This window comes from Watersipora subatra, chromosome 1 (assembly GCF_963576615.1).
Source record: "Watersipora subatra chromosome 1, tzWatSuba1.1, whole genome shotgun sequence".
NCBI classification, from domain to species: domain Eukaryota; kingdom Metazoa; phylum Bryozoa; class Gymnolaemata; order Cheilostomatida; family Watersiporidae; genus Watersipora; species Watersipora subatra.
Genome location: NC_088708.1, coordinates 53,525,678 through 53,552,359, shown reverse-complemented (window position 1 = coordinate 53,552,359; position 26,682 = coordinate 53,525,678). Strand labels below are relative to the sequence as shown.

The 26,682-nt window shown below is 36.3% G+C and overlaps 2 protein-coding genes across 2 annotated transcripts; one reads left to right on the top strand and one right to left on the bottom strand.

The window, feature by feature from the left end:
* Positions 1–723: 723 nt before the first annotated feature.
* Positions 724–18,502, top strand: LOC137385442 (RNA polymerase-associated protein CTR9 homolog). Its single transcript, XM_068071906.1, has 21 exons — positions 724–876; positions 1,041–1,139; positions 1,240–1,479; positions 2,083–2,351; positions 2,537–2,732; positions 8,055–8,282; positions 8,580–8,696; positions 8,820–8,909; positions 9,019–9,147; positions 9,262–9,445; positions 11,123–11,341; positions 11,631–11,774; positions 11,990–12,138; positions 12,236–12,352; positions 12,642–12,787; positions 13,585–13,792; positions 13,887–14,018; positions 17,021–17,136; positions 17,221–17,424; positions 17,849–17,917; positions 18,126–18,502. Exons 1-21 carry the CDS (start codon positions 829–831, stop codon positions 18,388–18,390), a joined length of 3,369 nt encoding a protein of 1,122 aa, XP_067928007.1. The 5' UTR covers positions 724–828; the 3' UTR covers positions 18,391–18,502.
* Positions 18,503–18,576: 74 nt separating this feature from the next.
* On the bottom strand, positions 18,577–21,631 carry LOC137385443 (tetraspanin-9-like). Its single transcript, XM_068071907.1, has 7 exons — positions 21,515–21,631; positions 21,101–21,292; positions 20,655–20,729; positions 20,045–20,170; positions 19,413–19,556; positions 18,999–19,082; positions 18,577–18,711 (listed from the first exon to the last, which is right to left on the bottom strand). Exons 1-7 carry the CDS (start codon positions 21,584–21,586, stop codon positions 18,646–18,648), a joined length of 759 nt encoding a protein of 252 aa, XP_067928008.1. The 5' UTR covers positions 21,587–21,631; the 3' UTR covers positions 18,577–18,645.
* Between the last annotated feature and the right edge of the window lie 5,051 nt (positions 21,632–26,682).

Genomic DNA, 26,682 nt, shown 5'->3' with positions numbered 1-26,682 from the left:
ATATCTCTATACAACAATTTTTGAGAATGACAGGCTCTTATTGTGTTGTTTAACCTGATACAGTTTGTTGTTGAAGCTTGGGTGTATGGGGGGTGGGTGTATGCAAGCTCGTACAATATCTTGTTGCATGTTGTCAGCTACAACATGAATGAGCAAATCGGGAAGGTCAAATTCTACTACCAGCATTATCAGTATTGGTAAGTGCGTAACCAAGTACTTATAGTTTCACATGAGTTTCCTTGAATAACAGCTCCTGTATTATCTGTACATTGTAGCTAGTCTATTTTAATTACAGCAGGCCATTTCCACTTAAATGTAAGTCTAGCCTCCTTTTTATACGCTTGCTACAAATGACATGGCTTTTTAGAATAAAGGTGTTATCCTGTTGTTAAAAATGGTTTTCAATGACACTAGTATTTGATCACTTTATTTTTAAATAATGTTATAGAAACCTTTAATTGCTGAATTTATTTAGCTTATACGTAATAATTGAATTTGTGTCGATTTAAGTTTGTGAAAGGAGAAAGCGAAATTGATGTTCCGTAGGCATATGTACGAAGTCATAATGCTTAGTACAGGGTAAAAACAGGGCAAAAACAGCTATGCTTGGCCATTTCAAACTACGCACACGACTTGTTTTAGCCTTTTGGTAATTACATTTACACGCTGGAGCGGGCGATCAATATTTTGGAACTCGGGCATTTAACCGGATGCATGTATAATGGCGATTGTAATGCGCCGAATAAATTGCCTTGTTCATGTAATAGATATACAAAGTAGTACTATTTAATCAAATATTCACCGTAGTGACCGGCGGCTACGTTGAACATGACATCGAGCGGTACGATTGAGATTCCATTAAGAGACACAGATGAGGTAAGAGCTGTATCCCAACTTGGTTTACTGTAAACATGTTTGGTCAGGAAGCAAGCACTGCTTGTGGTGCACACGGGAATACTTGTGGTGCATTTTTAGAGCACAACTTGTGTATTTTGTTTTTTCTTATATAATACGTAGTATGTGGCACTTTTTGATTGCAGGTGATCGAATTAGATCTCGAAACGCTTCCAGATGGAGAGGAAGTTTTGACGATTTTGAAGCAGGAGGGCTGCCCTTTGAATGTTTGGGTTACACTGGCGGTAGGCAACTCGGTTTATTAACGCAAAATCAGACATACACATGGGAAAATGTTCAAGTGAAATTTTTACTTGAATGTTCTTATCTTGCATTTTTTTTCAGATCGAATACTACAAACAAGGAAATGAAGATGATTTTGAAAAGATTTTAGAATCCTCCAGACAAGATGCCAATTATAGCTATGCTGACTATGAAAAAGATCAGATGAAGGCCTTGGACACGCTCGCTGCATATTATGTACAAAAAGCGCATGCTGAAAAAAACAAAGACCGTAAGAGAGAGCTGTTTACTCGGGCCACTCTTCTCTATACAACCGCCGACAAGATCATCATGTATGATCAGGTTAGATCACTATTAGCTAATGATTTTCTATTTGCGTCACCAATGCCAGTTGCACACTAAAATACTTGTCGATAGCAACGTGAAGCACGCCTATAGTCAGACCATTGGGAGCAAGATTATATGGTCTTAGGTTGCACCAAATAAACAGCTCTAGCTAAATTTGCATTACATTTTGAAATTAGTGAAATAATTAATATGTACTCTATGCTCTTAGTCATGCTCTAGGAGAATTTGTAATGCCGCCGAATTGCGGTGCTGTGGATATATTGTGTGTGTACCATCCGCATGTCCCGTATTTTATACAACAACCGATAGCTGGGCATATCAATGATATGGAAGCGAAAGATCTTCTAATGGTGTTTTTTGCATAAGTCTGGCTTGAAACAAATTTTTCAGCATTTTCAAATGTCATATGGATTGAAATTGTAAGTAATGCACCCTTGTTGCTATTTTAACAAATTATTTTGTTAAATCAGCCATGGTATTCTCTAATAGTTTCCAAATAGGTATGATATTTTGGCAGGAATCGTGAGATCCTTTTTTGTCCATACACTGATTGTAATAGTAATCACTGCACATTTGTTTGCATATGTTTTTTTACAGAATCATTTGCTGGGTAGAGCCTACTTCTGTTTACTGGAAGGAGACAAAATGGAGCAAGCAGATGCCCAGTTCAATTTCGTGCTTGGCCAATCTCCTAGCAACATTCCATCCCTGCTTGGGAAGGCATGCATAGCATTTAATAAGAAGGACTACAGAGGCGCGTTGGCCTACTACAAGAAGGCATTAAGAACCAACCCTAACTGCCCTGCATCAGTTCGTCTTGGGATGGGTCATTGCTTTCTTAAATTGAATAAACCAGAAAAAGCCAGGTTTGCTATGATTTTGTGTGTATCAGATAGACAACACAGCATGTGATCACAAGATTGCCAAATACATCTAAATACACATCAATAGCTGGAGATACCTCTGATTTTGATTTATCAAAAATTCTATCTTCAGTTAATAAATTATTATATATAGCATGCATAGGTGAAAAGTATTTTCGACATTTTAGGCATGCATTTGATCGAGCCTTAGACTTGGACCCACAGTGTGTCGGGGCTTTGGTTGGCTGCTCGATAATGGAGCTGAATAATAAGACTCAAGACTCTATAAAGAATGGTGTGCAGCTGCTCTCCAAAGCCTACACAATAGACTCTGCCAATCCTATGGTTCTCAACCATCTTGCTAACCACTTCTTCTATAAAAAGGTTTGTTGAACCTTCATGTAATGGCTCCAAATTCACCTTTCTCCATTTTTTTCCTTAAATATTTAAAGTCTAGAACTATCTTCTCTGCTTGAGTCGATCTAGGAGCTGCCGTCTGTCGGATTATATATGCAACCATAAAAAGATCTGATTGAGTGTACATGTAGATGTATGGAAACATTCAAACCAGTACATATGAAAATCGTTTGTTCTGAAATCTGCTTCTTTTGTTAAAATTGTCGAATGGTTCAACTATTCCCATAAGAATACTCTAATTTTTTCTACACCCCGAAAAACTAAAAATAATTTTTTGAAATTTCTTAAGGTAATTACACATTACAACAATACGTTATGTAATTATATAAAACTATGTGAAGAGATAAATGTACAAAACTCAATTGTAGGTAAATAAAGTTAAAATCTGCATCATTTATAAACAAAGTTTTTATTGTTCGTTAGGGCGATGAGTAGTTTCCGAGGTAGAGATGATTGCTATTCGTGGCATGCCTTACTTGAACATAGACTTAGTGAAATTTATTACTTAGCTTGTATATTTTTGCTGTTTTGAAATCTTTGATGCTTCATCTTCAATTTTTATAAGCTTTAAACTTCTGATACTGCAATGCTTCAAAATACTTTGAATGTCCAATGTTGAAAAAATGATTCTAATAATACAGTAGATATAGACCAATACAAATATCAATCTTTTTTATTATGATAAAAGTCATGTTCGTCCATCTCTCTGAAGCCACTGTCAGTGGTTGGGAAACAATTGAATCATATCGGATTCAAAGTTACTTTTGCCTTGGCGGTTAACATTCTAACACCTGTTCCAATCGATTACTGGTTCCAACTAATTGGGCAAATAGGGATTTGCTGTGCTTTATGGGCACACCTAACGATCTCTCTAACAGCACACCAGCTTGCCAGGGTATTAGTAATTATAAGTGTGGTACTCATTAGAAAATATGACAACCTGATATACCCTAGGACACTTATGCATTTGCCTCGTCTAACTTTAGCGTTTTCGTGGAGTCATCCTCTCGTGAAAATTTCATGAGCGAAACTAAACTATCATAAGAACGAGTGAAAACGCGGAATTAAATAGCTTTGCTCATTGATAGTCCAAGAAACAAATGGCAGCAAGCGATCAAATTTCATTATCGATCTCGGCCACACAATTCTACCTGCGGTTCACAATTACAAACTAGTCCCAAATTGAACATTTTTTTCTTACTAGTGAACCGAACTTGAGGAATTTAATTATGTTTGTTCCATTGCATTTGTTTTCACATCACTATATTTTCGCACTCATCAGAGCTGCGAAATTAAGTTGCAGCGAAATTTTACTCTGTATGCTATTCACGAAACTAAATACTAGCGAAATATAAGTGTCCTAGGGTAACTATGATATTTAAGGAAACATTGGATCATTGATAGCAATGCTTAATTGTTAAGACTACAGTGCAACCCCCCCCCCACCCCCCCCCCCCTATACGATTTTAATTTGTTCCAGTGTTGGCATCGTAACCCGAAATTGCCCTATAGAGAAGTATGGAAACCCATAGCAGTTGTCTAATGCAAACAACCCCTGGTAAAAATCATCAAAATTTTATATACATACTGAACATATTGAAAAGTAGTAACAAAAGTGATCATTAGTTAACCTTAGTAACTATAGTTACCTATGGTAATTTTAGTGTATTTAGCGGTTATGATCTACAATAATATGCAACATTACCGGCATCATGTAACATTACAATGTACTATGTGCAGTACGTATAGTATGTAGGGAGTTCTTACCTTCAAAAAGACGCATAACATAAATGTTGAATTTCATTTTCATGAATTTAGCTTACTAAACACATACATAAAGCTAAATTTTAGTATGTATTTCATTAAACTTCAATTTTGTCAGAGAGAGGGAAAGAGAGATATCTTGTATCGTGTATCTTTAAAATGTTGTGAGAGGAATTTTGGTGAATAGCATATATTAGGCGTCTTCATTATTTTAACTTTTTCAGCTCACCGACTGCCTATATTTTAATTTCGAAAAAAATCTTGGTGATATTGTATGGCGGAAAAAATGTCGTACGGCGGGGACGAAAATACATCAAGTTCCACATCTTACGGCGAAAACTCATATAACATGGACATCGTAACCCGAGGGGGTACTGTAGTAATATTATCAAGGAACATTCAAATGTCATTATATGGTTAATGTAAGTGGCGTCATACATGTACTAATACAAAGTAAGGACAATTGACTGTTTTTGTGGCTGCCAAGTACGCTTGTTGTAAGAACTGGATAGTGACAGTGGTGAGAAGTTTTATACATCGTTTCATCATACTCTTTGTGTGCGAGTAGAAGTTTTCTACATTAAAGATGTGGTTGCGTCAAATTTGAGTTGATCTTAAAAGAAAGCATTTTTTTCTCTATCAGTTGATATGTTGTTTGTTGTGTTACGCGATCACATTGCCAAGATATTTGAAGATTAAAACCGAAAAAAATCTGATCGCCGTAAAAACGCTCAGGCCACAAAAACGTGCCCAGACTTGCCCAAAATGATGTCACGCGTTAGGCAACCTGTCTCTATCTCTCGTATTCACATCGGCTATTTGTGATAAAAGTCTAGTCTTACGCGGCTCTATTGGCATATATTTTATTTTGTATTTGCTCATGTTGGCTAGAATAAAATTTTAAATCCTGCTACAGATGCATTATTATGAATGTTTCAAAGGCCTCAAATAACAAAAATTGAAAATTTGTTCTACTCACTTTCTCCAAATGTTGTGTAAACATTTGGGTACCGACTACCAATTCTACCGGTCTACGGTAATTCTGTCAAGCCAACTATGTAGAACGAGGTCTTTGTATCAGCACAGTTCTGCAGCTACCCATACTAACGATATACAGCCTCCCATAAGCCCCGCCCACATTATGTCTGTCGCCTATCCTTGGGGCGGGGCTGTATATCATTGCCTACACCGTCTACGTACTAGTTTCTTACTAGTAGTATTCTTACCAAATACTACCGAAGTGAAATAAGCAAGCCACGTCTTTGAAAAGAATATAGATAGGGATATAGTTTTAAGGATGAGAAGTCTGCTGCAAACTGGATTTGAACTCACATTCTCCAGTTCTGCGGACATCCATATACCATATCCAATTCACTACAATATTCTGCAAATCATGTTTTGCATTATCTTCAACAATATTATTTTATTATATAATTTTTACAAGCAAAAATATTTTCATCTCGGCATTAAGCTTTTATTAAAAATATTCATCAAGTCGTGGCCACTCACATAGTATTAGCTGATACAATAAGACAAATTCATCTACTGCAACAAACTCAAATAAAACATCATGGCTTATGCAGCACACATTCAAATCTCTCTTTCCCCTTTATGGCAGTTTCCACACTGACAAAGCTTCTTCGGCTGGTGGGACGACATAAACATTCTGCAATCAGTAAAACAAATGCAATAAATATATGTCATTCATAGATATGTCATTCTAAAGCGTATCTATTGACAGCTTCCAAATTGGGAGTTAAATAGATTGCGAGTGTAATTTTAAAAACGAATAAACATTTAATAAAGGCACAAGTACGCCAAGCCAATGATTTGAAGCTTTGATTCTGGAAATTAAAAATTTGCAATGATCACTCGATTTTACCCACTTCCTACGAGTGAAAATAATTTGTAATCATGACTAATTTACCAAAGAAAATTGGAAAAAAATATTAAAGCTAGGTAAAACGGCAGATAAGCTATGAAACGATGATTGGAGATAGCAAAGAATTATCATTTTATTAATTAGTATATGTATTTATGACTATAAAAATATTACATTTACTTAAGTATAGAAGACTCTAAGTTAATTTACCTCCATTCTGTCTTCCTCTGCAGCAAAACGCTGCTGACGCCTGTCAGCTTTGACTATAGGCTGTCTACTCCAATCTTTTACTAAAAGTTGCTCAGATAACTCTGAGTCGCAGTCGCTCGAACTTGAAGCCATTTTAAAACTATGTATAACTTAGTAATTGTTGAAACGTGTTGAATCAGTAACGATGAGAATTCTCTAACGAATGAGAATGAATTCTCTAACGATGAGAATCTTCGAGATCACAGACAACGCGTTTTACGAGTGATAACATTTATTACGGCCAATATAAAAATTTCGCGCTCATGATTGGCTAACGAAGCGACCTCATATTTATCGCTCGTGGTTTCGTTTCAGATATCTTGCTTGTGACGTCACGAAAGAAGCACCCACTGGAACGTGAGCTTTTTAAAAGAGGGCTTCATTCAAACGCATATATCTCTGGACAGGGTTGGTCTACAAAGACAAAAATGGCATCAAATTGTAGCTGATGTTTTAGCCTTTTATGGGTCTTAATTTCATTAAATTGAATTTTTTGATGCAACCACATCTTTAATGGTATACTTGGATACAAAGATCGGTGATGTAATCACACTATGCTAGACATTGTAAACCTCCGATTCTAAATAATAAATCTAAACCAGAGTAAATCTCTGACTCACTTCTAGGAATTGCCTTCCCTTTGCACACTATTAGTGAGATTAGCTGGAGGGTTAAGAATAGCCTGTCTTGACAAACTGTTGTTTTGTGGAGTTGTTCCCCCGTTGATCGGGCGAGCAACACAACAGCTTGTCACAAGACGTGCTGCACCTGATGCATCAGCTGCACTTATAGGGAGTTGTTGTCTTCCGTCTATGCGGCTTGGTTGCGATGTTATGTCGGTCGCTCCATTGGTAATCATAACGAATTTTGCGCAAAAACTTATGTAGAAAAAATAAGATTACAACATTTAACCAGCGACCAGTCTCTGCGGTAAACTTTAGTAGAACTTGAGAACTTAGGCAACACCAGCAACTAAACATGTCGTTATTTGTGCGCTCAGTCAGTTTTATTTCTATTTTTGTATCAGTCAGTTTATTTGTTCTTATGAGTTTTATTTTCAATTTATTTTATTCTTAAATTTTACTAACGTTTAAAGCAGAAACTGATCTCTGGTTAAACCTTGCAATCTTTTTTTTTCATAAATTTTTGCGCGAAATCCGTTATGATTACCAAGGGAGCGACCGCCATAACATCGCAGCCAAGCCGCATAGACGGAAGAGAACAACTCCCTGTCAGTGCAGCTGATGCATCAGGTGCAGTACGTCTTGTGACAAGCTGTTGTGTTGGTCGCCCACTCGACGGGGGAACAACTCCACAAAAACAACAGATTGTCAAGACAGGCTAGGTTAAGAAGCGCTGATGATTCATGCATACGTTTATGTTATTTGTGGCAGGACTACCAGAAGGTACAGCACTTGGCACTGCATGCATTTCACAACACAGAGAATGAGTCGATGAGAGCGGAGAGCTGCTATCAGCTGGCCCGGGCATTTCACGTACAAAATGACTACGACCAGGCCTTCCAATATTACTATCAGTCGACTCAGTTCGCTTCAGCCAATTTTGTTTTGCCCTACTATGGTCTCGGGCAGATGTATATTCATAGGAATGACACCAGCAATGTATGTTACTTTTATGTCAATTTGATAATATAGGTTTATTTGTTGTGATGTAGAGTGATGACATAGAGCTCTCTTCATGTATGAAAATTTGCTTGTTTTCTCATTGTTTTTATATTTTACCTGCCATTTGGTAAGATAGAAAAATGTACAGCTATATATAATGTGAATGTCCATTAAAATACATATCACGCGGTAGCTTAACTGCAATGGTAACTCAACTCCAAGTTCGCATCATCCGCGTCATGGAAACATCATGCGTATTTACGCTCTGAACACTATTAATCTGTTGGCTTGCAGGCATCGCAGTGCTTTGAGAAAGTTTTAAAAGCGCAGCCTACCAATTACGAGACAATGAAGATATTAGGATCTCTCTATGCTACTTTGCCCGAGCCGGAAAAACGAGACTTAGCCAAGGTGAGAATTCTTGTGTTCAAGTGCAGTTAGAGGTTTGTAGTTATGTAGGTGTATAACTAAGTAAATAGATATATTGAGGATGCAACTGTTTCTGGAACCTGAGATTCTTATTTGTCATCGTAGCAACACCTCCGCAAGGTGACTGACCAGTACCCTGATGATGTGGAGGCTTGGATAGAACTCGCTCAGATTCTGGAGTCAAATGATGTGCAGGTCAGAAGCTGGTGGCTGATCATTTCATATGACTACAATATGTTATCTTCTCGCTGAATGACTCACAACAGTAGAAGCACTAAGTTTATTAGTTTTGCTGTCTTACCAGGGAGCACTGACTGCATACGGCAAGGCAACAAGTATTCTAAGAGAGAAAGTTGAAGCTGATGTCCCTCCCGAAATTCTCAACAATGTCGCCGCGCTCCACTTCCGTCTTGGTAATCTCAGTGATGCACAGGTAGGAACTTTTACTCTCATTCGTCTGTTATACTTGCTCATGTTAGTCCAAGTTAGCTTTGTTTCACCTCCTCAGTCTTCTACTATCATGACAGGAGTTGTTCTCATTTAACAGAAATACTACGAGGCTTCATTAGAGAGGTCCAAGAGGGAGAGCGAGCATGATGAACACTACTATAGTGCTATTTCTGTAACGACCACCTACAACCTCGCACGGCTCTATGAGGCTAGGAATGAGGATAACCGTGCTGAAAAACTGTACAAGAATATTCTCAAGGAGCACCCGAATTACGTGGACTGTGAGTGGTCAGCTCATGTCCATTGTTTGTCACTCTAAATATATCTTATACTTAGTAGATCTTCGCAATTTCCAAAAATCAGATGATTTGTTATTGCAAATTTGCAATATTAAATCCTGATATATCGCAAATCATTTATGTAGGGTATATTATTGCGTGAAAAAACTTGTAAGTTTATGTTACTAGTAATTTGTATATTTCAACTTAAAAAGAAACTGTTTTGTGTTCATGATTATTATAAAAATGTATTTCATGAATGTACTCGGAATGTGTGTATGGAGGCCCTTAATTGAGCGTATTCTAAGACCAGAAGACTCATGCATATTAGTTCCAGCTAAAACTAGTCAGGTGCGAGATAAATCGCCATTACCTAATTATATCATTTATACGATTGGCAATATCTCTCTAAATGGTGGTGATATTCAAATCGTCTACCTTCAACATCGCCAGCAAACAATTAAATTATGAAGCTCTAATACTCAGTGCCGTCTCTCGTTTACTCATTACTTTCTGTATGCTCCTTTGCTTGTTTTGTGTTTTTTATGATTTTTTAAATTCTTTTACTGCTTTTTACTACTTTTTGTGTTTTTCTTTTTTTAATCGCTAATCGATTAGAACTATCGTTCGCTAACCGCTAAGACTAATCGTATTATTTATGGCTTAAAGCACATAAATTACGTCATTTTTTTATTATATATTTCAATACATCAGAGTCTTGGCTTTCGAATGAGCCTATATTCAATACACAAAGAATAATAGAACTATGAAAAATGGGGTGTCAAAAGTACATCCTGAAAAAAAAACACTTAGTTCAGGTACTCAAAATGTGGCGTCATAATTCTCATTTAGCCTTAGGTCATCGATCCCTTTCGTTGCCATTGAGGCTGCATTTTTCTTTGACAATCGGTGCTGTTAAACCCGGAGAGCGCTAATAATAAACTAAGATTCTAGATAATCAACAATGCCCGCGATCGTGCTAACGCCTGACCAATACAAACACATGTTCTAGGTTAATTAATTATGCTTCAATAAATGTACTGTCATTGATAAAGGTAATGAAATCACATCGATTAAATTATGACCTGCGGTGGCGTGGCCCTAGGACTAAATGTCAATCGCACTTTCGCCGAGATCATGCAATGCTTGAAATTAATTAGTCTCAGTCGTCACCCTTAACATCGCATTAAAAATAAAGAGCTAGTGCATAATATCATCGGGAAAATATAGTATGGTTCTTGGAGTCTGAAGTACTTATCATAGAAATAATATGTACATGGAGAACTGATGGCACTGATTCCTTTGTCATCTTCATTCGTTCTGCCACCTTCGCCTGCCACTAGCGTCATTATCGTCACTTTCGTAGTTGATAAATAAGCGGTAAGAGCACACAACAACGAATATGAGAATTGTGATGTCACAATTTTCGAGACTATGCCAGTAAACTTTTTCGCGGTAGAGCTCTGGGGAAATCCTATAAACACCAACCAATGTCTGTCTCACCATGGCAAACAATAGCTCATTCGAAAGCCAAGACTCTGATCTATTGAAATATACAATAAAGAAAATTATGTAATTTATGTGCTTTAATTACATATGTAAATCTTTGCTGCCCATACTTCCATGTTTTAGATGAAATAGCCAATTTTGTTTTGACATGTTTGATATGTACTTCATTAGGCTATCTCAGGCTTGGATGCATGGCACGAGACCGTGGACAGATTTATGAGGCTTCTGATTGGTTCAAAGAAGCCCTACAGATCAACCAAGACCACCCAGATGCATGGTCACTCATTGGCAACCTCCATCTTGCCAAGCAGGAATGGGGACCTGGTCAGAAGAAGTTTGAGCGAATCCTCTCTCGTCCGACCACCAAAGATGATCCATACTCATTGATTGGTAGGAATCAGGATCTGTTTCTGCGCCAGTGCGCTAGTGATCCTAGCACTTTCTTCGATTTGTACAAATTTGTCAAAGCAGGATGTTTTGGCGACACATCATCTCTTTGGTTTTTCTGGCTATGTCACAAAATAGCAAACATGCTGAAAATTCCTATGCCTGTTAATAATGTACCTATATTTTTATTATGGGACATGTCTTTGTGGTTTAACGCACGTTCATGATGGAGTTCTCTTCTGCCAGCAGTGAAAGCAGTGACTCCGTCACACCTCTTTTATGTCTTCTGCAGCTCTTGGCAATGTTTGGCTCCAGACACTGCACGCAGGTATTAAGGATAAAGACAAAGAGAAGAGGCACCAAGACAGAGCACTCTCTATGTACAAGCAGGTGCTCAGAAATGACAACCGTAATATTTGGGCTGCTAATGGCATCGGTACGTCTGAGAGTATCCTCTGCGAGCCCAACTCTAGACAGTGCTTAGATTGATAATAATTACAAATTGTGCCTACAAATGGTAAACTTATCAAGATAACGGCATAATCACCTTTTATTGCGTCGATTGTTCAACATTATATTTCTGTTCTAGATGTTTTCTTAACCGATAACATAAGCAATTGATGTATAAACAGCCGATCCTTTTGGTTTCAGGCTGCATACTGGCCCACAAAAGTCTACTTAATGAAGGTAGAGATGTCTTTGCTCAGGTTCGAGAAGCGACTGCTGATTTCTCAGACGTCTGGTTGAACATTGCCCATATCTACGTGGAGCAGAAACAGTACATCGCTGCCGTGACCATGGTGAGTGGCAGCGTTGTTTCCTTCCATGTAGTTGCAATATCGTTAAGGAAAGACATATTGTAGATTGTCTTACCTTGCTCATGCTTCATTGCTACAGTACGAGAATTGCTTAAAGAAGTTCTACAAGTACGACAACACAGATGTACTGCTGTATCTGGCCAGGGCCTACTTCAAAAGTGATCGTCTAAAGGAGGCTAAACAGACCCTGCAGAAGGTTTGTCAGATGCACAAATTATTTGAAATCATTTTTTATTGAGTTTTTCTCTCGTTGCACATGTATACATAAAAAGTGCCATAAATCCTTCCATATCCTAGTTTTATTTCTTAGATTCTAATCTTGTGTTAAAAATGAATTGTTTTTAATTTAAGGTGTGTTTATTCAGGTAAGTTAAAACGTCAAAATGTTAGCTACTGCCGGTTTAGTAAGCCCTACAGTATACTTTGCTGTGACCCTCTATACAAGACAGATAAGTATATGTTCTAAAGCTTTTATATGAATGTAGGCTAGGCATGTGCTGCCGGGAGATACAATACTTCTGTACAACCTCTCAGTTGTCCTCCAACAGATGGCCACCTGTGTACTTACGGATGAAAAAAGCAACCTGACCGCTGTACTTGGTGCCGTGGATGACCTTAAACTCTCACATCGGTAGGGAGTCTATCATTATTAACTATTCCTAACCAAGTTCCTAACCCAGTTCATTACATTAACTGAGAATCTCTTTAAAGGTCAGGCGCATACCCATAAAAACATCATGATGCCTTTGGATAAAGAGTTCCAGTGAGTAAAGTAGTTGCTCGACATAGAATCACAACTAAAGCTTACTCGTTGGATAAGCTATCAACCTGCTTAGGTCAAAAACTACAAACAGTAATAATGAAGTGGCGCTATAATTTTTGTGTATCATTTTACATAACTTTATTAATACTGATAAACACTGAATATTTCATTTAACAAATAATAATTGTTAGCCAACACCAAGTTATGCAAAAATGATGCTGTTCACAAACTCAGGGGATATTTATGTCCAGTGATTGATTGCTGACCAAACTACTTGTTTGAATCTACTAATCATGTGATCACTTTTCACATTTGGCTTACTCACATGTAAGATGGGTATTTTATCAGCCCTTAGATTTCATCTAAATCATTCCAGCCATACTTGGTGAAATGTCACCGTTTCTTACGGATAGGATATTTATGTAAGTTTGTTATGAAACTTGCCATATGTTATGAAGCTTGCATGTTTGTAAGCTGCATGCAGGTTAAAGACCTCTATGACAGTGCTAAAATTTCCTCGGGAGGTTTTGTAACTCACCTAGACTGATTGAACCTTGCTATACTTTTACTATTGTGGTCCTCAGTCTTGGAAGAAGCGAATGATTTGCTAGCCATTGATGAAGTTCTGAACACAGTATGCTTTTTATGCTATCACATTTTTGTAGATATTTTACTCACCTGAGCCAGCATGCAGACAGATCTCGGTTTGACCCTGCACAGGCAGCGGCTGAGGCGAGGCAGTGTTTCGACCTGCTCAGTCAGGCGCAGTACCATGTAGCTCGAGCAAGAAAGATCGATGAAGAGGAGAGAGCGCTTCGCAAGAAACAGGAAGGGGAAAGAGAGGCTATTAAACGCAAACAGCAGGAGCAAGAGGTAAATTATATTACCTTTTTCTGTTTTTAGTACACTTTGTGCCTTCGTTTAGAGTTGATGTCTTGTATTGTAAACTATGTCTGTCTCTTCTTAGACGGAGAAGCTAAGAGTCCTGGAGGCACAAAAAGAAAAGCAGTTGGAGGAGAGAGCCAGATTCATAGAAAAAACTAAAAATTTACTTGTCTTCAGCAACCAACCAGACGAGGGTCCTTCCCGAAAGGGCAAGGTTAGTCCTTGCGCATAGCAGTGTGTGTAGTTGCAGGATTATCTAGGCAAGATTCAGCAAGATTTTCAACCTTTGAAACTGTCAGTTTTTTACTCAGCACTTTTTACTCGCATTAGCGATACCAATTTACTGTTTAGTAAGTATAGTTCATACTCTGCATACTTGCCTTAACCCTTTCGCTGCTAACCATGTACGAAATTAGCTATCAGCCTAGTGCCAGCCATTTTACCGAAAATTGCCGATATTGCTTCGTGATATGTATACAATATTTTTTCAATTTCAAACTCTATCTTGAACATTTTTGTAACATATTTTATTTTGCCAACATTTTAACTAACAACGCTATGCAAAAAATTCAATGTATCTATACTTTGTGCGATGATAAAGCTATGTGAAGCGATCGCTACGAAGCTAAGACGATCCTCCACAATGTTCCTTACTCTTACAAAACTATTGCTTTCACCACTATCAGAGTCACTGCTGTTACTTTAATTATTTGTATAATCACGAAAATTTAAATCTGAATTGGCTATAACGTCATCAACATAACTAATTACAGTCAAACATGGATAACTCGTCCACGGATAGCTCGAACACATGGTTAATTCGAACATTTCCTTTGGTCCGTTCCCACGTAATGATAAATTGCTATAGATAACTCGAACTCAACACTGTTAATTCGAACTGTTTTTTTGCCCAACGGCTACCGAAACGGTTGTTATCGCTTTAGAAAATCACTTTATTCAAAGCCATAGAGGTAAACTTCATCTTTTCGTAATTCATAAGTGTCGTTATTACCACCATCGGCAAAATATTTTTGTCAACGACTTTTCTAAAAGTTTGGTGAAAATTGATTTATACTGCGATACGATGAATAGCACGGGCTAGCCGGGTCACGCACGCAAGGATTTTCGCCACGCACATACAAAACAAAAATCGCATGTTGTTTTGTATGTGCGTGGCGAAAATCCTTGAGTGCGTGACCCGGCTAGCCCGTGATGAATAGTTTTCCGACGTTGATTCCGTGTTGAATCAACGTCGGAATGTTGAATGTTTAAAACGTCTTAAAATTGGTGTAATTAAACGTATACGTTGTCTGAGCTACAAAAAACTATTCATCGTTTGACCTAAACACAGAATACGTGTGTACATTCAATAAGTATGTATTAAAAAAGCGTGAGTGATATAGAATGTACCGTAAAACTTCTAATTGAACTGCCTCGGAGTGTTGCTCTTAACGAATCCCAGGTAAAGTAAGGTAATCTGCATAAACTTCAAGAAGAAACGGCAAAATTGATCGTGGGTAAAACCCCAAAAGAAAAAAATGTCTTTTCTTTTGAGCATTTCAACAACGATCAAGTTTTGCCAATGTCAATCTGAAAAACGTCCTGGCAATAACATCACCTCAAACAACAAACCAATCTCAAGTGATAGAAAAATCTCTATACTTTTTCATGAAAACGTTTTAAACTTTACATTAGAAGCATTTAATTTGAAACAAGCCATTTGTGCTTTTGATTTATATTATAGTTTGTATATGTACATGTATCTACTAATAAATAAGTAAATATATGGACTTGTGACAGTGCTCTGATAACTTGAATGCTCTGATAATTCGAACACTTTTGCTCGGTCCCTTGAAGTTCGAGTTATCCATGTTTGGCTGTACCTGTTTTTTGACGTGCGCGCGGTAGTTGATGAACTCACCCAAAAATTGTTCGTTTTCAAGTTTGTAGTTCTCAAGCAAAAGTATAAAATTGCTTCGTTATTTTAGGCTAGTTTTATAAAGATATCTTCGGACAATGTTGTCTTGAAAATGTCAATGACAATCTTGAAAGTCCTAAAGACCGTGGGTTATGTTGTCAACTGATAATAAAATGAAGTTACTACGCAACTGCTGGGAAAGTCGCAATTATGCGTCTGTGGCACTCGACCTCAAAAAACGCATAAATGCGTCTTTGGCAGCGAAAGGGTTGTGTGAATTTTACAACATGCCAAGTTAAATTTCAGGGAATATTTGTGATAGTTTTCATCGCATGGCGTTCGAAGCTTCTCAAAGCATTGTGGTTTTGCAAGTGAGAGTTTAAAACAAACTAATAGGTAAAAAATATAGATAATAAAATTCTTAAGTTGAGTTCGTTACCTGTTCTAAGTCAGAATAAGTATGTCCATCACTGTCTTTACCTCTGAACCTAGGTATCGCTGCGTCTATATTTCCATTTGCGTGTCTCTAACTTTCAGTAGCAAAAAAATCTTTTTGTACTGATTACTACTCTATTAATTTTATTTTCACATAAAGCTTAGGCAATAACAATCATATTCATATTAGTCATAATAATATGTTTGTTTTTATATTTTATGCAAATATCAGCAGTATTTGTTCAGGAGTTATCAGAAGTTGAAAGGCTGTGGAATACATTGAATGAATTATAGCCTTGTCTTATGGACATGTTTATTTTAGCATAGGTCAATTCTAACTTTAGTATGCAGAATTTTGACTGCGTCCATTTAAACAAATGCATCATGTCGTATATGAACAGTATCCTGAGGTATTGAATGGTGGTCTAAATCTGCATCCTCAAACCGTTAGTCTGTTTTAAATTGGTTCAAGAATGATAAAACTAATCTATTCATGAACGTGAAAAAATTCACAAAGAGGCGCAATTCCATTTCTAGGTTTATAGCGTTATTGTTTGGTGACTAGCCTGTCAGCTTACTAGTAACCATCAAATGCAAATCTTTCTTCTACCTTAGACAAATGCCACTAACATTAGGGCAACTGACACTATATGTAACAAAAACAGAGTAAGCCAGTGAGATGTGCATGTAATCACAATCCGTAACTAAACAATATTGTTACGATTGGTACAAGGAAGTCATTTCTTGGTGACACATTGAAGCACCCCTTTGCGATAAGTGACACTATTACATGGAGAATGTACTGGGAATTGCTGATGCGTTAAGGTTTTTTGTAGTAACTATTCACTGTCATGTTTTTACAGAAAAGCAAAAAGGATGACTTTGTCAATGATTCTAGTGGTCCAGAAAACGAACCAAAGAGAAAAAAGGGTGATGACAGCAGTCAAAGGAAAAAGCGTAAAACAAAGAGAAAGGCCAAGTATGTACTAGGATTAGCTGAGAGCCATCATGGTTCATGGAGTTTATCGGCTTCCATCATGCTGACTTACTCCTTTGCTTGTAGAACCGACCCAGACAATAAGGATACAGATGATGAGGAATCTACATCCAATCAGAAACGACGCAAACTCAAGAAAAAGGCACCGAAGGATATCGGAGAGGGTCTGTCTGCCAAGCAGAGGCGCAAAGTTGTTTCTAAGGCTACAATCAGTGATTCGGACAGCTCTGCCATAGATGGAGAAAAAGGCACAGGACAGAACACAGTCAGGTCAGTGCTTGGTCATTGTTACATGTCTTTGTTACAAGGTTTTGCAATGAACGCGCTTTGTTTGCTGTCTGTGAATAATGTCAAGTTGTCATGATGGCTGGCTCTCAGGTCATTTATCCTGCTTGCATCACAATGATTTAATCAACAGTTCGATGCAGACATATTGGCATCTACAAGATGTGTAATTATAAGCTGATATATGTATGACATATATTTGGACATCTATCAAATATATGACTGGTTACCTCAACCATAGTTACTTCTTAGTTAATCATGTCTCTGCAGCATCTCTAAAATACCATTCATCTAGTTTTGTATAGTAATCTTTACTGGATTGTTAGCCAGCCAATACAGATGTTCGTTCGCTTTACCTAAACACCAAAAGTTTTAGTTCTACAGACAACAGCCTTATTCCTTTTTCTAGCAATGACAGTAGTGAGGAAGTGGTTGGCAGAAGAAAGAGAGTCGTCTCCTCCGGTTCGGAGTCTTCAGAGTGAGTTGAATCTACAATACTCTTCCAGCCTTTTCAATTTTGTTTAATTACATTTCACAGGTCACATCAAACAATTGGAAGATATATCGAGCTAAAATAATTCACTTTGGGCTTTATAGATTACAACAGCATCTATTTTCAGCTTTACATATAATTTTCAATCTAGCAGCAGTCGTTTTCTGACAATCAAATGAACAACACTTTGCAGATCTGATGGTGCTAGCAAAGCCTCTGGGAAGGACTCAGGCAGTGAGTCTGGCAAAGGATCAACGAGTGCATCTGCCAAAGGGTCAGCAAATGAGAGCGACTCGGGAAGTGATTCTGAGGGTTCAAAGAAGGCTGGCAGTGGCTCGGAGGGTTCAAAGAAGGCTGGCAGTGACTCGGAGGGTTCAAAGAAGGCTAGCAGTGGCTCAGATTCGGGTCCAGGGGCACAAAGTGCTTCAGACCAAAGCGCTGCCAGCGACAGCGACTAAAATGCTGATATATCTATTGTAAATATCTACAATTTTATTACTATAGTGTAAATAAAGGTATAACCGCATTTCGTTAGAATACAAAATAATAAAATGGAATATGGCACCACTAGCTCTATAGGTCACTTTATACAGCCTGTACATGAAATGTAGAATAAATATTACATGGGGTAAGGGAAGGCTTGTTGTGAGACTGTCATGAGAAGATTGCTTTATGTAGGTTTGCATTGCATAGATTCACAACGTTTGAACGGTTCACTGTAGCTCTTTGTGTTTCCTGTGATAGTATGTGAAGATCACAGCTCCAACTATCGTCGCCATCTGTAACAAATTAAATGGCTAATCAAAAGCTAGAATAGCTGGTGTAGCCTGGGATTCACATGTTAGATTGCCGCAGTATACAACAAGAAAGGAACTGCTATTGAACTATTGATTGTAAACTATTGTTTTCACTAGCAGTTGGAAACAAGCCACGGGTTATTAGAGGACTGCCATGAGTCTGCACTTATCCTTGGTCAGTTGAGTCAAGCTGAACAGTGAATTGAAATAAGATTTTGTTCCGCTAGCAAATCCACTAGGTTTTCTTAAGATCTGTGAAGAAGGCCTACCTGGAGTCCAGCAAAGATGAGTGTGATAACTGCTACTGTTGTCAAATGTTTCAGTATAAATTCCTGAGTTGACCTGCTGCAGCCCTTTAAATATAAGCAGACAGGCCTGCAGCAACACTTTTTCACAATTTTAGATGCAACCAAGGCAAACGTTAACAACGTCATCGCCTATATGCTAAAAATGGAGTTTATGCCAGTAGCTAATAGCAAATAGTCTCCAGCCCTTTTGGTGCTGAAAATAATAAGCATCAAGATTATGAGGATTACGGAGGATTATGAGGATTATCAAACTTGCATTACGGAATTCCCGATGAGTTCCGATTAACATACAACCATGGCTTATGAAAATAGCAATTTGGGATCAAATGAAAGGCTAACGCAATACATAATATATATCATCATATAGTTAATTACCTGTGTGTAGATGTTGTGTATGTCTGTCTCCTCGCCACATCCGACATACTGCTGCTGGCAGCATGAATCTGGCACTTTATCTTGCATTGGCCAACCATGTGATTTGTACCAATCAGTGTAGCCGACAACACCGCAGCACTTGAACTATGCAAGAGAAACAAATTTCAACTCTTTTTACTGGCATCGATCGACTGACAACAGTGTGATAGTAAATGTTTGGATTAGACATGATCGATAGAGAACAAAAAATTTCTGATAATTCTTGAATAATTGATAATTCTGAAAGGTGACACTTTATAGATGTGCTTTAATTCGCTCTCAAAAGTGCAGTAAGTTTTAACCGATGCTCTGCCTACAAGCCAGCATTTTCACATGCTGGAGAGAGTAGTTGAACTTAGCTAGAAAGGGCCAACATTTAACGAAAAGATTGCATCACCACATTTGCTCAAGCTCAGATAATTTTGTTCAGCTGCCAGTTTATTAACATTTGCTTGGGAACATTTTGTCAGCACAAACAACATTTTTTGCTACTTCAATCAAATATAAGAATCATACAAAAAACCTACAAATGCAAACTTGACAATCGACAGCTTTACAAACCATTGTACAATTAGGAACAATTAACAACTCACTTCCTGTTGCAGGATATCCCATCCTCGCATCATTTCTCTTTCATATGATTTATCAGTGGCTCCTGTGGGATATCGCTCACTTATAGATAAATTCAGACGATCTTCAATCTCTCTGTGGACAGTCACCTGTTAAAGTCAGCAAATGCTGTTTATAATAAAATTTATATCACATTCCTTATATTAAGTGTACATGGCCTCCGAGTCTAAAATGTGAAGTTCAAAGTTGATCTCATTCAGGCTTTTATGCCAGGATTGCTTTTATTGCCAGCAAAACCAAAATTTCCCTATTCGTCCAACCACTAAAAATAATGTTACCCTTTATAAAGGAAGAAAAGGTGGACTTGCCATGCACTAAATTGAAATCTATACACAATATCTTCTGTATTTTAATTTCTAATCTGAACAAACTAAAAATTATTAAAAAAAGTTTTTTTACCAGAAAGAGTGAAACTGAATTCAAACTCTGCTAACGTCCTACAATTATGCCTTACTTCAATTAGTCGAGGAAAAAATGCAATTTTTTTATTCCAATTTCAAATAAACGGTAAATTAATATAACCGTGACATAATAATATTTCTAGGCTATTTGGTAAAAGCAGTGAGAACTTACGTGCAGATCCCCGGATAAGGTAACGATAGCTACAGAGAACTCCATGATGAGAACAAGGATTGACAGTACGCAATACTGCAACAGACAATTTAGTCAATCATATCATTAATATAAAGTACATCTGTACATGCATAGCTGAAAGACTAACAGCAGCAAATCATATTACAAATTCACTCAGAAAATTGTTCTTACGCGTTAAAAGGCGAAAGAGCGTGTTGTGAATGCGTATGATTGAACTCTTGATTGTGATTTGTGCACAACAGTGATTATCATCATAAGGGACTCTTCACAAACCTACCGAAGGACCCAAGGGTAAAACAAAAGATTTGCATCGCCAGGGTCAGGTATGAAACCAGTGTACGAAGCATATTGACTGCATATAATGATACACTGTGCAAACGGTAAAATGTGTTTGCACAGTGTAAAATGCTAACATTTCAACTAACCGATATGACCATGCACTTATTCTCCATTACAGCTCCACAGCAGCCAAAGAAACCGACTATGATTGAAAGGCAACCCGGAAGAATGAATAGAGCTGCTGGCATGAATAGACGGAAGCCAGGAGCCACGGAGAGGAGTGCATCATTAGTGAAATGCAGCCATATGCCTAGTCCAAGTAAGGCTGCACCCAGCATCTGCAACACCATCAATACATAAGAAAGACCAGAAAAAAACTAGTTATCAGTAATACACAAGAAAAAACATTGAGAAAATACATTCTGCAAATCGATGGCAACACAACTAATGTTGCAGCTATCCCACTAACTTTCCTTATCACAGTTGGCAGTTACTTTGCAGAGCCTATCTTTAATGCACAAGACTGCATTCTGCAAAGGAATTACCATTAATAAACTTACCCAGAATAATATGTTTATGATGTAGAGTAGCACCTTAGAGCACCGAAAGCATTTCTTTGTCACATCAGGCATTTTATATTGGCATTCTACAAAATCAACTTGTAGCTTTTCTATAAGCTCTAATAACTGCAATTATTCATAAGTCAATAATCATCTACAGCAAGTACACGAAGGAATATGCAATGCTCAAAAGTGTGCAAATATATATGTTTATCAGAATATATACTGTGAGCAAAATATATAAATTTTCTATAATATTGTTTTAGCACTTTTTATTTGTTCAGATTTTTTGCAAAGGCTAAAACATTCAATGACCAGTTATTACTGTATCAGGCTTTGTTGCATAGTTTGGATATAGCACATCTCAGAATAGCTTTATCAACCTGTCATCAAATGACATTATGATATCTTTAACTTCAACCAGTAGTTAAAGATTTTGTTTAAAAAGATAATCACTGTAGCAAACACTGCTCCATCAATCAGTTTCAGTCATGTTTCAGATTCAGTTATGTCAGGCCATAACATTACATAACCTTTTACTTGCAACAGGTTTGAGCCGCATACTTGTATATTTATAACAAGCCAAATGTATGTGATTCCAATCTGATAATAATCTGATTTAGATTGGATTGATAAATATCCAATAGTTGACTTCTCATGATTATGCCAATAAGTTGACTGTGATATGATAAACTTCACATTACAGTCAACATATTGGAGCTCAAACGCAATGAGTTGGCAACAACTAAGACAATACTTGTTGACCTTGTGTTGACCTTGTGATGCATATCACCTATGTGCATTATTTTGCAAGCACACCAACAGTAATCACTTAATGCTATTTAAGACAAGACAAACTATCTATAAGCAGACATTCCATTTTTACTTTGAACAGCAAGTTAAAGATTCGCCAATTAATTAATTAGCCGATTAACATGAAGTCAAACAGTTGTGATCCATTCTGAGGTTTAGTTTTACCGCAAAAAACCGTGATATGTTTGCTAAATAGTAGTAATGAGAGAAGCTTCCATTACCGATCACTGTGCAGGTACTCTGTTACCGAATCAAACGCTGTGATAAGCAAATTTATAAAACCTTCATGAAAAATTTTACAATTAATTAGCGAGCTTGTTGATATTCACCATACATGGAAGTTTTGTTCAGTAGTTTCTTTTTCGTGCTTTGAAATGCATGATTCAGGTTAACTGTAATACACATGAGCAATATCCTCATCACCCAATCATATTTACAAAAATTGAATAATTATTTTATTTAATAAAATAGATCAGACCCACATTTGATCAATCCTAAGCAATTTATGTTGCAATACAACTTGAATGACTTGATACAAGTTCAACTATATATGAAGAATTTGGGAATTATCTTGCCCAAAGATACAAGTTTTCGTTATCAGTACAACTGCAAGTTTGTTTTAAATAGACACAGACCTTAATTTATCAATTGCAAAGTATTCATAAAACTGGAGCCAAGCAATAGGCTGCAGGCATAAAGTTCTACTACAGTCAACCGTTAGTCCTAGAAATGCACAGTAGTAAAATCTCACTTTCGAAAATTTTCTAGTTTTAAGATGAATAGTGCATTTAATTTCGAATAACCCTAGTGCTTTTTGTGAATGTATTAATATTATATGAATTATATATTTAGGCTTACAGCAGTTTACAGTGTAGAGGCTTTCTATTTGCAGCAATTATGCTAATATAACTTGATTTAAGTGTTATATATTTAGCCGCAAATAAGTAAGCCTACGTAAGAGCTGTGCATAATAACAAAAATATTTAATTAATTAATATAGCCTTATGTATATTTTATTGTCCTGGTTAGGCCCATATGCATTAATTTGCCGTTTCGAACATGGTTTATACCTACTACTACTACCAGATGCTCTTGTGCATCAAACAGAGCTAATTGACCTTAACACCTATTGATTTGATAAATTCATTAGTGAAAAAAAATTATTGGGCGATTCTTCGAATAATCGAGGACAATTATAGACGATAGTTACTGTTGTCCTCAGACAATGAAAGCAGAATTTTTTAATTTTTAGTTTTAAATTAAAAAATGCTGATTTTAGAACTCAACTACAGCAAGCTAATACAAAATTGACTAAAACACAATAAAAAATTGACGAACATTTGAAACATTAATATTGAAACATGCAACGAATTAGGTACTTATTCTTAGATTATAAACAAAAATATCTTATTACAAAAATTTTCATACACATAAAATGTTCAACAAAAATTTAATATGCTTGCTTTTGTTTTAAAATAAAACAAACAATAACACTGCTTTCCTGGTGCAGATATTTTCGTTTTAAAGACACTTACCGCCTTTGTAGAATGAATTATCAAATTAATTTCTATACAAAATGAATAATATGAGTCGTTGTGGCTCTGAATCTACGAGTCAACAACTCTTTATTGCATTTTGTTGCCCAAGATAAGACAACTTGAATTTGTTGCAAGAAAGAAAATATCGATATACATGTATTATATATAAGCAATCTTTATTTTGGTAAGCCAGAGTCATATTTTACAACATGTTTTTTACAAAGTACTACCACAAGTACACTAAATAACAATATAAAAATAAAAATAAATCATTCAGTGGTCCAACTAATACAATTGAAATAGAATTGAAAGCATAAAATATGTAAAAAACCAGATTGAGGATTAATATGAGCACAAGTATTGTTTAAACAAAAAGTGAAAATAACCATGCATATCTATTACAACAAATTTCTACTTATGAAAACAAAATATAATGCAAAATAATAAAATAGATAAGGCTATATGATGAATGTTATTATTAGTCAAAAGACAGTAGGTGTAGATTTGAGTTTTGTTTTAAAATATTGCAAAGGAAGAGGTCGTAAATGAGCACAGAGGCTATTCAATGAATTTAGTCAATTACTGTTAAGTTTGTTATGGTTTATGGCACTAGGTAATTCAAATCTGGTCCTGGTCTTGTGATCATGGTTTATTATTTGAAAGTTATAGTGGAGTTACTTGAGGCAGTTATTGTAGAGTATTGAAAAAACAATAAGGCAGGTAAAGTACTGTGACAGCTCAAGTAAAGAAAGAACACCAGTAATGTTTATTATTAAGTTGGTAGGTGGCTTTTACTGGGTATGTTTAGGTCTTTCCATATAAGTCGCAAAGTTTTTTTTTGTAACACAAATAGTGTGTTGGTCCATTAAATTTTTTACATCTTACATTTTGTAGGGTAGAACACATAAAGGCCGTATATAAAATAGGCATGGATAAAGATATATAGTCTGGCAGTATCAAAGTTCATAAGATGACAAATGTTATAAAATAAATGTAGGTTAGGTGATATTTTATTTGAAATGAATGAGATACGATCTAGCCATGATAAAGAGTCATTGATGATAAAGTCAAGTAGTTTAGAAATGGCTTATCTTGTTAGGGTACTGTCGACTATAAAAATTGTCAGTGGGAAACTCAACGGTAGATTCACTACGAGATAGGGAGATTTTGAGATGTTAAGAGACATTAAGTTAAGGTGTGCATTTATTTTAAATTGGAGAAATGAAGGGCTAGTTTCAGATATAGAATGAGCTATGTATGGTAGAATGAGGTTCGAGAATGAGGTATCGTCAGCATAAGCATGAAGTGTGCTGTAGAGTGGTATTTTAGTAAATCATTAATTTTATAAAATTTTGAAATAGTGTGGTTGCAAGCATTGAACCTTGCAGAATGCCAGTAGCTATAGGAAGAGCATCTGAGAAGATATCGCTGCAAGTCGTCCGCTCCATGAATGAATAATTTCAAGAACAAAGAGAACTTTTTACCGTTCATTTTGTACATATTTGCTATCAGCATTTACAGCATTTTTTCAAAATTTTGCATATGTATCATTCTAAACTGTCCACGTTCTTGTTATAAGCATTTTTCAACCATAACATTGATAAATATGTATGTATAACTCTTTATTGGCATTTGTAATCATATAAAATTAATGTTTTTCATTACATGCCAAAAGAAAGAAAAATAAATGAAAAGACAGAAATCAAGAATTATTGAGTAAGTTGAACAGGCGTGTTTTAAAAGTTGAAAAGTTTACAGCTTTGCGGAAAAGGTTGGATGATGAATTGAAGGTTGTAATAACAGAGAGTTCATATATAAACAAAAATTATGTTAGTGGATCAGGTTTGTTGGTGTCACGAAATAGAAAATGATGTTGGTCATGTTTGTGAAAAGATACTTTTTCAAAAATTTTGGTCATAGTTCATGCAGGATTTTAAAACCTGTAAAACAAATGCAGAAACGAGTAAGTTTGGGATAAGGCAATACCTTCAAAAATCTTTTGGTGTAACAAGGGTGTGAAATAACTAGGTTAAACTCTGTGTTTGCCACCACCAATCCCAGTTCGTTTAACAATGCTCTATTGCAATGCTTTAGCTTGCTTAATTTTAGTTCTTTGTAAAAAATGCTGAATTTAAAAAAATTAAGGTTTGTAAAATTAAAGGATCTACTCTGTATGACCTACAGCAAATCATGTGTGCAGAATACCAATCAATAAGTTGAATACCAATCAAAGTGTATAGGCCTGTCTGTTCTATATGCAATGAAATGTGAGATGCAATGGGTCACATACAATAGGAAAGTTTCAATACTTTGTAACAAATATAATAAAAAGAAAAATGCTAGGAAACAAGTCATTTTTGAGTGTAATATTAAAATGTTTACTACAAGATTACTGTTGATAACCAGTAGTTTTATTAATGATATGTGAATTGGTATGCAAATGTATGCACAATTTTGTAGTAAAATATTGATATTAAAATTACACAAAATAAAAAATAATTGTTGAACAATAACTCTGTATGCTTTAGCAAAACTACTCACTAATCAAAATTAACAAATCAAACCAGGATTTGTCTACTCTTACTAAAGCAAGTAAAACTAAGTTTGTTCTTCATAGAGACATTTTTAGCAACATGTAATACATGACTAAGATTTGCCTGCTCGCAGTACAGCTTGTGAAATCAACTCAAAGTTTTCCCTCGCCAAGTACAAGAAATGATTTGCATTATTTTGGTAATATCTAATACAAATAACTTTACATTGCACTTGCATGTACTATTCGTCGATCAGCACATAATATCTACCATCTTCTACAAG

What these genes read in the sequence shown, in the direction of transcription:
- LOC137385442 (XM_068071906.1), top strand. Translation starts at nt 829, where the DNA reads ATGACATCGAGCGGTACGATTGAGATTCCATTAAGAGACACAGATGAG. An exon ending in AGATCATCATGTATGATCAG is followed by an intron (nt 1,480 to 2,082) that starts GTTAGATCACTA and finishes GTTTTTTTACAG; the next exon opens with AATCATTTGCTGGGTAGAGC. An exon ending in CTAAACAGACCCTGCAGAAG is followed by an intron (nt 12,353 to 12,641) that starts GTTTGTCAGATG and finishes ATATGAATGTAG; the next exon opens with GCTAGGCATGTGCTGCCGGG.
- LOC137385443 (XM_068071907.1), bottom strand. Translation starts at nt 21,586, where the DNA reads ATGCCTGATGTGACAAAGAAATGCTTTCGGTGCTCTAAGGTGCTACTC. An exon ending in TCATAAACATATTATTCTGG is followed by an intron (nt 21,293 to 21,514) that starts GTAAGTTTATTA and finishes ATGGTGTTGCAG; the next exon opens with ATGCTGGGTGCAGCCTTACT. An exon ending in ATAAGTGCATGGTCATATCG is followed by an intron (nt 20,730 to 21,100) that starts GTTAGTTGAAAT and finishes TGTCTGTTGCAG; the next exon opens with TATTGCGTACTGTCAATCCT.